Source organism: Rattus norvegicus, chromosome 19 (genome assembly GCF_036323735.1).
Source record: "Rattus norvegicus strain BN/NHsdMcwi chromosome 19, GRCr8, whole genome shotgun sequence".
Classification (NCBI taxonomy): Eukaryota; Metazoa; Chordata; class Mammalia; order Rodentia; family Muridae; genus Rattus; species Rattus norvegicus.
This window is the reverse complement of record NC_086037.1, coordinates 62,454,087-62,468,523: the sequence shown is the minus strand read 5'-3', so window position 1 is coordinate 62,468,523 and position 14,437 is coordinate 62,454,087. Positions and strand designations below refer to the sequence as shown.

The window sequence follows — 14,437 nt, the reverse complement described above, 5'->3', positions numbered from 1 at the left end:
GGAAAGCAGCTTAGGTGGGAAAGGGGTGTTTTGTCCTATCCTGAATCACAGTCTGTTAGGGAAAGCCAAGGGAGGAACTCAAGCAGTGCAGGAGCGTGGGGGCAGAAGCTGACACAGAGGCCGTGGAGGGATGCTGCTTACATTCTCTTCTCTTCTTTTTTTTTTTTTTTTTTTTTTTTTTTTTTTTCCGGAGCTGGGGACCAAACCCAGAGCCTTGTGCTTGCTAGGCAAGTGCTCTACCACTGAGCTAAATCCCCAACTCTGTTCATTCTCTTCTCACAGCGCCTGGATCCCAGGTGGTGACACCGCCTATAATGGGCTGGGCCCTCCCCCATCAATCACTAATTAAGAAAATGCTTGCTTACAGCCTAATCTTTTATTGTTTTCAATTTCATTTGTTTTTTAAGTATATTTTTCCATACATCATATTCTGATAACAGTTTCTTTCCCCTCCAGCAACTACTCCCAGATCCTATCCACCCACCCACCCAAATCCACATTTTTTTCTTTCTCTTTTATTAGAAAACAAACAAGCAATAATAATTAACTAACATAAAAAGCACATGCCTTTAATCCCAGCACTGGGTGGGGGACAGGGGGAGGGGGGAGGCAGGTGAATCTCTCCTGAGTTTAATGCCAGCCTGGTCTACAGAGTGAGTTTCAGGACAGTCAGAACGACACAGAGAAACCCGGTCTCAAAAAACAAGCAAACAAACAAAACAGAAGAAGACAAAACAAACAGACTTGTAAAAAAAAAAAAAAAAAAAAAAAAAAGCGGGTGGTCATTTTGTGCTCCATTCCTTTAACAGAACAGTAGCGTTTTGTTTTACCCGAGGTCTGTGGTCTATCTAATCTCAGGTTCTTAGCCACCCAAACAGTTATCAGGCATGGGTTCCATCTCAGGAAGTGAATTTAAATCCAGTCAGATGTTGGTTGGTTACACCCACGACTTTTGTGCCGCTACTGTGCCCGTGTATCTTTTAGGCAGATAACCATGGTAGATGAAAGGACTCGTTGACTGCGTTGATGTTTGCCTTTCTTCCCTTCCAGTACCACAAACACTACTTAGTAACCAGTAGAGTCTGGGAAGATTCTGGAGAGGCACCAGTTCCATTTCTCCACTCCCAGTGAGTTATGTAGGCGTTGTCTTCAGCAACTGGGCCTCGCTATCAGTTTGAGGGAAGCAACCAATAGCCATGTTACGGCCCAATCTTAGTCATTTTCTCAGTTGAGGTTCCCTTCTGTCCAATGACTCTAGCTTTTGTCAAGTTGACATAAACCTGACCAGTCCAACACCCAACGATGGACTTCAGGATGAAGCAGGATACGTGAAAATATCACTTTCTCCCCTTGCTCAACAGCCCATCTGCACACTTGGTCCAGGTTCCCCCTCCTCCTCCATCCAGTCTCCCCACACATCAGGCACTCAACAGAGTGGCTTCTGCACACAAGGATTGTGGCCTGAGATCACCACTCTGGGTCCCACCTGGAAACTCTTACTCTGCATGCAAAATGAAAGCATGCTTGAGCTAGGGACAAAGGCAGTGGCAATGCACAGCAGGAAGATTCAAGACCTCCAGCCTACTCTTGCACTGTGTGACATGTCACCAGGTCCCCCAGGACTTAATCTCCTCATACATAATCGAAGTGATTCCTACTGTTCAATCACCATGAAGACTGATTTCATAATCTCTCTCATACAGGATATGTTTTCTCAGGGACCAGCAAGCAGTGAACACTAGACGTCTCTCACCAACATCATCCCTATCACTATTGTCACCAATACCAATGCCATCACAACTGACACCATCGTCCTTACCACCAGAGTCTCTTCTACCACCTCCTCCACCACCAATAATTCAGTGGCAACCAGTACTGTTCCCATCTGCAGGAAAAGCAACGCAAACACAGAAAGGCCAAGCTAGCAGATGTCAAGGAACCTGCTGGTCTCCAGCAGGACACTGTGGGCTCCAGAAGATTTGCATCTAATTTAGCAACCGCCACAGCTCCAGTACCAGACAGAGCTTGGCTTGAAGCTACCTCCAAACTGAGGTAGGTTGAAAGGGAAAGAGGCAGTACATGTTATGTCTCTCTCTCTCTCTCTCTCTCTCTCTCTCTCTCTCTCTCTCTCACACACACACACACACACTCACACACACTCACACACACACAGATACACACTCACATATTCACACACACTCACACACACAGATACACACTCACACACATTCACACACACACACATTCACACACACACACAGAGAAATACAGACACACACTCACACACACATTCACACACACAGACATTCACACACACTCACACATACAGACACACACTCATACACACAGATACACACACATTCACACACACAGAGACAAACAGACACACACTCAGACATTCACACGCACTCATACACTCACACACACAGACATATACACTCATACACACAGACACACACACTCATACACACAGACACACACGCTTATACACACACACACACACACAAAGAGAGAGAGAGACAGACAGAAACAGAGAAAGATTGTAAAAATGAATTGTTTCCTAAAATATTTTATTACAAGCTATGCAGAGTCACTCAAATCGACCACTGAATGGACAAGTACAGAAGAAGCCTATGGCTGTGTGGGGGAAGGTGTGGGACAGACTTCATGGCTCAAGTGCAAAGTAAAGTTGCTTCTTTTGCTGAGTGACACCAACCCCTGCCCCCTGTAAGGTGAAAACACACTGTACCCTGACCTCAGGCACTCACAACTTGCATGCAGAAACAAAGCAAGGACTGAATCCCCCCACACAAGCATATGACTCCTGAATTTCACGGGGGGGGGGGGCGGGGGGACCTACACCAAAACCTCTACACCAGGAACAGAGAAAAGGCTCTCTCTGTGGTTAAAAGCACTCACTGCTCTTGCAGAAGATCTAGGTTCAATTCCTAGCACCCACATCAGGTGACCCTCGAGGTGCTATTGGGCACCTGGACACACGTGTGCATAAACTCACACAGGTACACACACACATACATGGATAAATTTAGCATTTTTAAATAAACAAAATAAATCTTTAAAAGTAAAAAATCCTGTAGACAAATGCTCAGAGCCAAGCTCCTCAAATAGATGAGAGACTGAAAACAGACCAGTGACCTAAAATCAGCAGATGAACAGTCTAATTTTATGTCTAATAAGCCCTACTGTACAATACTACCTAAATATCTAAAGGAACCAGATTCTGTTTCACACTAAAATGTGGAAAAATCTTAAGACACGAAGCAGAGGGAAACGTACAAAGGCCATGAACAAGTGGGATTCCCTGTCCATGAAATGGCCACAACACAACATTCTACAAACGGCATTTGTGGAAACAAAAAATAGGTTCAGGGCTGGGGGTGGGGGGGTAGAGAGACAGAGGAAGGGGGTCAGTGGGACAGGGCCACTCATTGAAAATGTCCCAGAATTCACCATGGTGAGCTAACACATGTTTAAATATGCAAACCACCATGTTGCCCCTTTGCACTTGTAAGTGGATGGCCATGACTGGTGCTGGTGTCTCCTCACTGCTCTCTACCTTATATTCTGAGTCATGGTTCCTCACTGAACCTGCACCTCACCGATTGGCATTAGACTGGCTGACAAACAAGCTCTAAGGACCTTCCTGTATCCCTCCCCAGCTCTGAGACTACAGGTGTCTGCCACCATGCCTGACTTTTATGTAACTCGGCCTTTGCCTCCCTCCCTCCCTCCCTCCCTCCCTCCCTCCCTCCCTCCCTCCTTCCCTCTCTCTCTCTCTTTCTCTCTCTCTCTCCCTCCCTCCCTCCCTCTCTCCCTTTCTCCTTCTCTCCTTCCCTCCCTCTTCCTCTCCCTCCCTCCCTCCCTCCCTCTCTCCCTTTCTCCTTCTCTCCTTCCCTCCCTCTTTCTCTCCCTCTCTCCCTCCCTCTTTCCCTCCCTCTCTCTAGGGTCTTTCTACATAACCCTGCTGTCCTGGAATTCTCTATATAGAAAGGCTAGCCTCGAACTCACAGAGATCCACCTGCCTCTGCCTCCCGAGTGCTGGGATTAAAGATGTGTGCTGCTAAACCTGGCTCAGGATTCTTTTCAACCCATAATCCTCTAATCCTCCTGCCTCAGCCTCCAGAGGTTTGAGTTACCACACGCGACTTTGCATTGTCTCTTTAAACCGTAAACTGGATGCTAAGTCAATCTCGTTTCAATAAAACCATGACCTCCTTTTTAAGAAGACTGTGAAAACCCATTGCTGCAGTAGTGACAAATGCCTGGGAACAGCACATGTCCCATTCTGGGTTAAACTGTTACAGTGTGGCCAGGCCCATGAAAGCAAGAGGCAGATCAGGTGAAAAGAAACCAAGGAGCAGAACTTATACAAAAGTATTTAAAACACACCTATCACATGGACGTAGACTATTACCAGGAGACTAAATAAACTACTAAGGAGTTTGTCATCCTTAGCTGTAAAACTTCCTCAACCCAGAGTCACCTGGGAAGAGTAATTGCCTCTATCCGATTGTCCGGTGGCCCTGTGTGACATTTTCTTGATTGCTAATGGATATAGGAGGGCCCAGCCCACCATGGGTGGTGTCATCCCTAGGAATGCTAGCTGAACAAGCCAGAGAGAGCAAGGCAAATCAGTAAGCAGCCTTCTAGCCTGGTGTCTCTTCATTTCTGCTTTGAGTTCCTGCCCGGCTTTCTTCAAAGCTGGGCTGCGACCTGTAAACTGAAATAAATCTTTTCCTCCCCTATTTGCCATTTTGGTCATGGTGTTTATACAGAGAACAAGTTAGGTCAGAGCTTCCGTAGGATATGGGTGAAAGGTCAGAGGTGAAAGGCCCTTGTGAGTTAGTTCCCCAGCTTCTAACAGTACTTCATTTTAAAGGCAAGGTCTCACTAGGTAGCCGTTGAACCCACAATCCTCCTGCCTCAGCTCCTAGCCCTGCTATCCCAAAAGTTTTTCATTATAATTTTTCAATGAAAAGCTACTCAGGGGGCTGCCAAGATGGCTCCGTGGGTGAAGGCACTTGCCACCAAGCCAGATGACTTAAGTTTGATTCCCAGGACCCACATGGTAAGAGGAAAGAATCAACTCCTATAAGTTGTCCTCTGACCTGTACATACATGCCATAACACGTGAACACACAAAGAAAGAAGTGACCATGAAGAAAAATCACGTGAACTCTTCAACAGGGACCTGGGGACCTAGCTCCTTTGGCAGAGTGCTTGTTCATCATGCACAAGCTCTGGGTTCTGTTCCTGGCACAGCATGAAAATACATACATACATACATACATACATACATACATACATACATACAGTCATACATACATACATACAGTTCTGGTACACACCTCTCATCCCAGCTCTGAGAGCTAAAAGCAGGAAGATAGTAAGTCGAAAGCCATCCTCAGCTATGTTCCAAGTTTCGGGCTAGCCTGAGCTACATGAGACCCTTCTAAAACAAAGAGGACGGGCAAAGATCCCTCAGTGGGTGAAGGCGCTTGCTGCCAAACCAGATAACCTGAGTTCTGTCCCCAGAACCCACATTTAGGAGAGAGCCAACTTCCACAAGTGGTCCCCTTACCCTCATACAAATGCTGTGAGCATGCATGCACCCACACGTGCACACCAAAAATGAATAGATAGATAGATAGATAGATAGATAGATAGATAGATAGATAGATAGATTTTAAACAAACACACTAATTAAATAAGAAACAAAATTAAAGCAGGCATCTGCAACTAAAAACTCTATTTACTACAATCTCCTCAGAAAGTCCCAGAACTGAGCCAACAGGCCGGTCTAAGGTGACAAGAGAAGGCACAGGACCAGAATTCTATCTGAAGACTGCAAACAATGATTTTTTTTTCTTCCCTGTACCTTCAGGCATCAAGGTAAGAGCTCCTTATTGCTGCCGTTTGCAACAAAATAAATAAATCTTTAGGCTTGTGGCTACCAAGCTTCCAGCCTCCCCAGGCTCCACAGCCAGTGAGCCCTTCAGAAGCCTGACAGCTCTGCTACCTTGAGGACCAGATGACCCCTGCTGCTGTTTCAATATCAGGGCCAAGTTGACCAACTGGGGTTGCTGTCGTTTCACAAGAACTTCCCTGGATCAACTTCCCCCACCTGCTCTCAACCTTACCCCACCCCCACCCATACAAAGTGGAACCAAACAGGGCCTGAGAGACGGCTCAGCGGTTAAGAGCACTGGCTACTCTTCCAGAGGTCCTGAGTTCAATTTCTAGCAACCACACGGTGGCTCACAACCATCTGTAATGGGATATGATGTCCTCTTCTGATGCGTCTGAAGACAGTTACATTGTATTCATATACATAAAATAAATAAATCGTTTAAAAAAATGAACTAATTCAACATTCGTTTAAAAAATCGTTCAAAAAAATGAATAAATCAACATTCATCCTGACAGATGTAACATGTAAATAAAGCCTGCGGATCAACATGTGCTATTCTGGTGCGCAGGGCAGATGGACCCCCTCTGCCCTGCCCAGCAAATACTTACAGAAGCCTTCGATCTTATCTGCTGTCTTGCTCCATGCCACCTGCCGGGTCTCCATGATCATCTGTACTGTCCTCCGCTCTGGGGTGGATTTGCGGGCACTGAATACGGTCATCACCGTCCCTAGCTCCAGGGCTCTCTTGATCTGACTCTTCTCATATTCTGGAAGGGTGTCCACGTTGACCATGGTGGTCATTGTCAGCCGCTCCAGGGAGAGGGAAGAAGCAGGAGAAATCCGGAGGCTGCAGGGGCAGGTGGGATAAAAGAGTGGATTGGTTTTAATTAACCGAGGTGGCTGAGTGAATGGGGCGTCAGTATCAGGAGCCGAGACCCTGTCTCATGCCTGAGTCATAGGTGAAGGTCCTATCGCTGAGAGCCCTTGGCCACTTAGAGAGCACAGGTGGAAGGCGCAGGTTTAAATAAAGTCTGGGTGGAGAAAGGGAGGGGGGCTATTGGCCTCCTTGACCCCCCACCGTTAGACAGACTTTGAATAACCAAATCTCCACCCTCTCTTCTTGTCCAAATTTGAATAACCAAAGCAGTTCGGTACCCCGAGGCTCAGGACTCTCTCCAGCCCGCACCTAACCTGTTGGAACCCAACCATCCATTAACAAAATGAGAGCAACTGGTTCCTCTGCATAACAATGAGATCAAAAAGTTAGAGAACGTCGAGACCTAGGATTCCCGCAACAAATCCTGCTGACAGTGGTTTCTCCACACCTCTGCTTCCGTTCCATCCCTCCTCAAGGAGAAACTTCTGGCCCTTCCTAACCTCCCGTCTTCAGCAATGCAGAGGGTCTCTCTCAGGCGCAGCGCACTCCTGCAGGCAGGCAGTACTTAAGTGTCCCAGTCATTGTCTGGACTTTCTCATATCCCCAAAACAATCGGCAAATTCAGAATCCAAACATCCTTCCATCTCCCTGGCTTCTCCGAGGAGCGCTCTACCGGGCCCTGCTTCTTACCCTGAGCCCCTGAGATTCCCAGCCGGTGGCTGGCAGCATTTTAGAATGCAAACCCAGTCTCATCACTCCTCAGCTCAAAGCCCTATCTATAGCCCCCTGAGCCTGCCGGATGCGAAGCTAGGTGCACCTGTACCAGAGACACCACGCCCTTTAGACCTCATTTCCAGCCATGCAAAGAAAGGTAGGTAACATTACCTACTTCATAAAGATTTTGTTAAGCCTAAACGAGATAACCTATCGTCCCAGGCCCCAGCTGCAGTGAAGAAAGCAGGTTGCAAGAATATCAACTCAGGGTCAGCCTCAGCTACATATTAAGTTATGGGCTACCCTGGGCTACACAAGATAGTATCTCAGAAAAAAAAATAATAGAGAAAGAGTTGAGTGGAGAGATGGCTCAGCAGTTAAGAGCACTTGTTGCTCTTGCAGGGGAATCAGGATTTAGTTCTCACCTCCACGTCAGGCAGCTTACAAGCAACCACCAAACTCCAGCTCCAGGGGGTCTGACACCCTCTTCTGACCTCCACAGGCACCAGACACACACAGGACACACGCACACACATGCAGGAAAATACTCATATACGTTTTTTAAAAATATTTTTTTTGGAAAAAAAAAATCAACTAAGGGGCTGGAGACTAAGCACCGGGCTGCTCTTCCAGAGGACCCAGGTTCAATTCCCAGCACCCACATAGCAGCTCACAACTGTACTGTTTAACTCCAGTTCTGGGGGAATCTGGCAAACTCACACAGACATAGGCAAAAGCAAAAACATCAATGTACATAAATAGATAATAAAATTAATTATATTGCATATACAACAATACATATTTGTACTGTATACATACAATATATAATAAATACTAAGAAGTAAGTAAATGCTTTTTTTTAATGAACTAAGAGGGTGCTCAGGGGAACTGTGTGACCTCAGCTCCTCCTGTGAGGTCCCACAGTTGTTATTATGTCTACCAAGATTACCAGGCAGCACCAGAGAGCTATCCCAAGCCAGAGAACAGGAAATGAGAGGCAGGCCCTGGACTAGGACCATCCGGCCTCCAACCTGCTGAATCTCCAGGTTAATCGCTCTGAACCTCAACCTTGTCACTTGCAAAATGGGTACAATTTACCCTGGCGTGTGGACGGTTCTATTTCAGGATCTAAGAGCTGACTAATGGATGCTAACCCAGGGCTCATCTGTCCATCAGCCAGGTGGGCGGGGCTCTGAGTATCAACCCGCTGATTGGACTGGGAGCTAGGATGCAAATACCAGTGAGCAGGGAGAGGCTCAGACCTTGCCCTTTGCTCTTTCCTTCAGCTAAGTCACCATGGCAGAGAGGTGCCTCTGTGGGAGTGCTGGCTATGGGAGACATTCTCAACACCTGTTCCCTGCTTGGGAAGCAGGTGGGGAGACAGCAGTGCAGAGTCCGGTGTAATGCTGCCCTCTCCTCCCACCCCTTCCCCCTGCCCTCCCCCCTCACCTGAGGCCTAAAGGGCTCAATGAAAACATCTGAGGAAGGAAGGCTTCTGAATTCCATCTTGTAAAATGATGAGGTGGCCAGGGATGTGGCTCAGGTAGATAGAGAGCTTGCCTAGCATGTATGAAACCCTGGGTTTGATTCTTGGCGCCACAGAAAGAGAGTTTGGGGGTCAAAGTCTATACGCCCAACACAAGGGAGATGGGAGCAAGAGAAACAGAAGTCCAAGGTCATCCACGTTATACTAGAGCCCTGCTGATAAAACACACAACAGGGCACGCAGCTATAATCCTGGCACTTGAGGGGCTGAGGCAGGAGGGTTGCCTCAGCCTCTTGCCCCCCCATCAAGAGTCAAATCCTGAGTTCAATTCCCAGCACTGGGGAAAGAGGGAAGAAAGCCTTCAGTTTTAAAAACCAAAATCCGGGGTTGGGGATTTAGCTCAGTGGTAGAGTGCTTGCCTAGGAAGCGCAAGGCTCTGGGTTCGGTCCCCAGCTCCGAAAAAAAAAAAGAACCAAAAAAAAAAAAAAATCAAAATCCATCCAGAGAGGAGGAAATTACATGACCAAGGTCACACATGCAGACGGACAGTCATATGAGTCTGATACTTCAGTGCCTGCTTTTTGTAATTTAGAATTCTGACAGTATTTGGCCGTATGCCAACAAAACTGATTGGCTCTCTGAAGAGTGAATAGGGAGACTGGCTTGTCCAAGGTCTCAAAGCTTATACAGTGGAAGACCCGGGTCCCCGTCCCACAGTTCTGCCCTTAACAGAATGCCCCATCCAGGCATCCCCACTGTTCCCCAATGCCAGGTGCCCAGGAAAGGTTTCCCCCAGTAAGATCCCGAGCCCTGAAGCACCACCACACTGGAAACAGATTCTGGTCGGGACACCAGATGGCAGCTGCTCAGGTCGAGTTCCAAGCTTCGATGCCCAAGACAAGAAGGTCTCCAGATGACTGCATTCCCAGAGCAGGGCCCTAGCTATCAGGATAACTTCCTCTTTGTTCCTGTTTTGTTCTTTCCAAACTAACGAGTTAGCCTGGACTCCCACCGCCCCCAAACCCCTTCTATGGGCAACCTGATCAACTCACGAAGTCAGCACAAACATGGCTGGCGGTGAGGGTGAGGAGAAACTCCCTTTTTCACGTTTCTATGTCCTTCACACTTGGAAACCAACTTCTCACACATAGTGAACCCCAAAACAGGAAACAGGACTGTCCGTCTCTTGAACACTCTCGGCACATGTGGGTCGGTGCTGGATTTCAGCCAAAAACCCACGAAAGAATCCACTAGACTTTGGCCCAGCTGAACCTTCCCACTGCACCAGGGGATACTGGGGTTCATTGGACACCCAGCCTAAAGCATGGGGAGGTCCGATCAAAGAACCAAGCAGTGCACACCTGTACACATGGAAGTGAAAACAGGGTTGACTTTTTTCTTTTAAGGGTACTTGTAACCATCTCTAAAATACAAAGTTGATCCAGCAAGCACTCATGTGCAAAGCGAGACATCCGGAAACATGCTCACAGGACCATAAAACCAGAAACACTGGGGCTCCTCCTCTCTGGGAAGTGGGGTTGGGGGGGTTATCCCCTACAGGCCAAGAGTACTGGTACATACAGTCATCCCAGCACTTGGGAGGTGGACACACACAGGAAGATCAAAAGTTCAAAGCCAACCTGAATACATGAGACTGCCTCAAAAATAATAAAAAACACTTAAAATGTGCAGGAGCTAGGAAAACGGGTGAATTTATAAATCATTATAAACAATTTGATCTTGGGAGATGGGTGAGCTATTTTGATAAAAAGAAACCCACAAATCAATGAGTTATAAGTATAAGTGTTATTGCAATATATTTTTAAAAAATTATAAGTATCGGAAAATGTTGCTTGTAAATCTAGAGGGGTCACTGAGAGAGGATAGGCAAAGACACCTTGGATGGATGCATTTTATGTTAGCTGAAACGGAAAAGCCCTTTGTGGGAGGGGAGGAGTAGGACAGGGAGAGGGTTGCCCATTTTTTAAATTAAATATTTACAGAAGATTTCCCACCAGTAACTTCCTACCAACTCCGCCCAGGAGGTGCAAAGGGGTCCCCGCTGGGGCTCCTGCAGAGGACCCACATACATCCCCACCTTGCCTGGGAGGCCACAGCACCCAGTAATTTTAAGCATCGATAAAATCCACAACCAAAATCCCCAGGGACTGCTACACTGCGGCTCACAACCGTGCAAAATGGGTAACAGCCTAGGGTTAGGTTAGTCCCGACCCCAACATCCTGTAAGAGTCCCGCAGAAGCAAAAGCCGAGGCCATGACCTGTGCCCACCAGGAAGGGCCTTTGCCACCGGGGTCAGGAACTGCGGGGGAGTGTCTTTCATGCCCCGGAAAACAGGCTCTGGGCTAGTTAGTACAGGGGCCCAAGAGAGAAACCCGAACTCAGAGGGGCTCCTCGCTGTGTGCTGTGTCACAGAAATGGAACTGAAATTCATATTTAGGTCTCAGAGAGGAGGCCACCTGTTTCCAGGGCGTGTCGTCCCCTAGCCCGGCCAGCCTCTCATTAGTTCGAGATCTGGGTACCGAAAGGGCCTGCCCCTGACTCTCCAGGCATCAACCTCCTAGGTCAGTATACAGCCCACTTTCCTTTCGAATTCTGGCTCCCCGTGGGGCAAATGACCCCTTTGAGATTCCCAAACTGAACAGAAAAACCCATTTCTGAGTCGAATTGCGGGAGGGGCGGGTCCCAGAATCGCGTGTGGAGAAAGAGCTGCTCAGCCCCACCCTGGAGCCACCTGTGTACTACTGGGAAGTCCTGTCCCAAGTTCAAAATCAAGGGGTTAAGGCTGTCCCACAAGCAGGGACGCGCCCCTCGCGCAGGACTCACAGTGGCGAGAGTTGAAGGCGGACGCTCCGGCCACCCCAGCACCCGGAGCCGCGTCTCTCATTCAAACCCTAGTTGGCCACTGCACACCCTGGAGAGGTGGCGCCAGCCCTGGGGGAGGAAGTGGCCAGCGACTGGGCCGGGCCTGGCTGTCCCTAAGCAGGGTCCCCCAGGGCACACCCGGCCACCTGCCCGGATCGCGCACCCCAGCCCTGCCCGCACCCGCTGTGCTCCATCGCAGTCCCCGCCCGACGCGGTGCCAACTCTAGGCTTCCCGCACACCGGCAGGTTCCCGGGGGGCTCCATCCCTCTGGGTCACTTACCTGGCGGTACCACCGGAGCACAGCCACCCGCACAATCCCTGGGCCTGCCAGCCACGGGTGGGGGGGACTCAGGGGTCCCTCGTGCAGCAACCGCCTGGGTCCCAGGCAGTCCGGCAGGGCACGTCTTGCTCAGCCGCGCTCTTACTTCTGCTTTGGAGGCGGCCGCGCCACGTGACTCCTCGGGGGCCGCCCCCCTCATCGCGCCGCCCTGTCCCGAGGCGGGTCCCGATCTGTCAGAGCATCCCAAAAGCGCAAGCCCCGAGTCATGCCTTGCCCAACTAGGAGGAAACCGAGGCAGCCCCAGTACTACCTGCCTGGCTTCGATCGCTTAGTCAGGTGAACAGAAATTTCCCAAGATGTCAGAGTTTATAGGCGCCTACTGCATACAGATACCAAGCAAGCATTGACTATCTTCACCCACTCGGGATTGACAGAGCTGAATTTAGTAGTACATTTCTTCCTACCTTAAATGCTCCAGCCTCAGTTTCCCTTTCTGCAAAACAGTGACTTGCCCAAAAGTTTGGTTGTTTTTAAGATTTGTTTATTTACTTAATGCGTGTGCGTAAACCGTTGCTGTCCTCAGACACACCAGAAGAGGGCATCCAATCCCATTACAGATGGTTGTGAGCCACCATGTGGGTGCTAGGAACTCAGGACTTCTGAAAGAGCAGTCAGCGCTTTTAACTGCTGAGCCATCTCTCCAGCCCCCAAAAGTTTGTTTCAAAGAGTAACTTTTAAATTAGAAGAATGTGTTCTTTAAAACTAGTTGCTTTTTTTCTGAGGGAAAAAATGTACTTTTTGCTTTAGTCTCAACACTTGGGAGGCAGAATGATATCTACGAGTTAGTTCAGAGCTATCCAGGGCTATATGGTGACACCTATGTCCAAAAATAAATTTTTAGTATTATTTTTAAAGTATGTGTATATGTGTGTGTTCGTGTGTGAATTCATTGCTGTGAATAAAGGTAGCCAGGAGTTGCTGGGAACTGAACTCACATTCTCTGTGGGAGTAATATAGTTCTTTTTCTTTCTTTTTTTTTTTTTTTTTTTTTTTTTTTTTGGAGCTGGGGACTGAACCCAGGGCCTTGCACTTGCTAGGCAAACGCTCTACCACTGAGCTAAATCCCCAACCCCAGTAATATAGTTCTTAACTGCTAATCTATCTCTCCATTCTTCATCCCCCTCCCCCCAACACACACACACACACACACACACACACACACATTTACACCTTTAGGATTTGATTTCTGGCTGGTAATCCCAGCATTCAGGAGGTCAAGGTAGGCAGATCTCTGTGAATCTAAGGCCAGTACTAGGACAATTCCAGGGCAGGCAAAGCCACACAGAGAAACCCTGTCCAAAGAAAGAGAGAGTGAGAGAGAGAGAGAGAGACAGACAGACAGACAGACACTTGGGCTAGAGAGATGGCTCAGCGGTTAAGAGCACTGACTGCTCTTCCAGAGGTCCTGAGTTCAATTTCCAGCAACCACATGGTGGCTCACAACCATCTGTAATGGGGTCCGATGCCCTCTTCTGGTGTCTGACAGCTATAGTGTACTCGTATACAATAATAAATAAATAAACATTTAAAAAAAAAAAAAGACTTGACTTCTGCTGGGTGTACTGGTGCACACCTTTAATCCCAGCACTCAGGAGACAGTGGCAGGTGAATCTCTTGAGTTCAAGGCCAGCCTGGTCTACAGAGGGACTTCCAAGGCAGCCAGAGCCACACAGAGAAATCCTGTTTTGAATGAAAAATAAGTAAATACTTAAGCAAACAACAGCAACAACAACAAAGACTTTATGTAGCCCAGGCTACCTCAAACCTCTAAGAGGGACAACCTTCTGATCCTCCTGCCTCTAACTCACTGCTCCCTGTTTACATTGTGCGGGGATGGAACCCAGGTAGGTGTCTTGCGTGCAGGCAAGCACTCTACCAGCCTCAGGCTGAGAGCCACCTTACAGCTGTCCCTTACAGGGCCTTGGTTTCACTCTGAGTGGCTCAGTGACAGCAGCTCTTGACCTACATGAACGTTGAACAGGTCTGGGTCCCCACTGGCTTTGTTCTAGTCATCAATCACCGCCGTGAATATGCATCCCTTCCGACACGGGTCCCTTCCGACACGGGTCCCTTCCGACACGGGTCCCTTCCGACACGGGTCCCTTCCGACACGGGTCCCTTCCGACACGGGTCCCTTCCGACACGGGTCCCTTCCGACACGGGTCTCCTTATGTAGTCCTGGCTAACTTGCAGCTCAAGATGT

General features: G+C 48.4%; 1 protein-coding gene across 1 annotated transcript in view; it reads right to left on the bottom strand.

Moving 5' to 3' along the window:
• Positions 1-12,328, bottom strand: part of Plcg2 (phospholipase C, gamma 2) — a 136,489-nt gene extending 124,161 nt beyond the window's left edge. The window contains 2 exon segments of the mRNA NM_017168.1: positions 6,541-6,779; positions 12,175-12,328. Coding sequence (NP_058864.1) covers positions 6,541-6,733 — 193 coding nt within the window. The 5' untranslated portion in view covers positions 6,734-6,779; positions 12,175-12,328.
• Between the last annotated feature and the right edge of the window lie 2,109 nt (positions 12,329-14,437).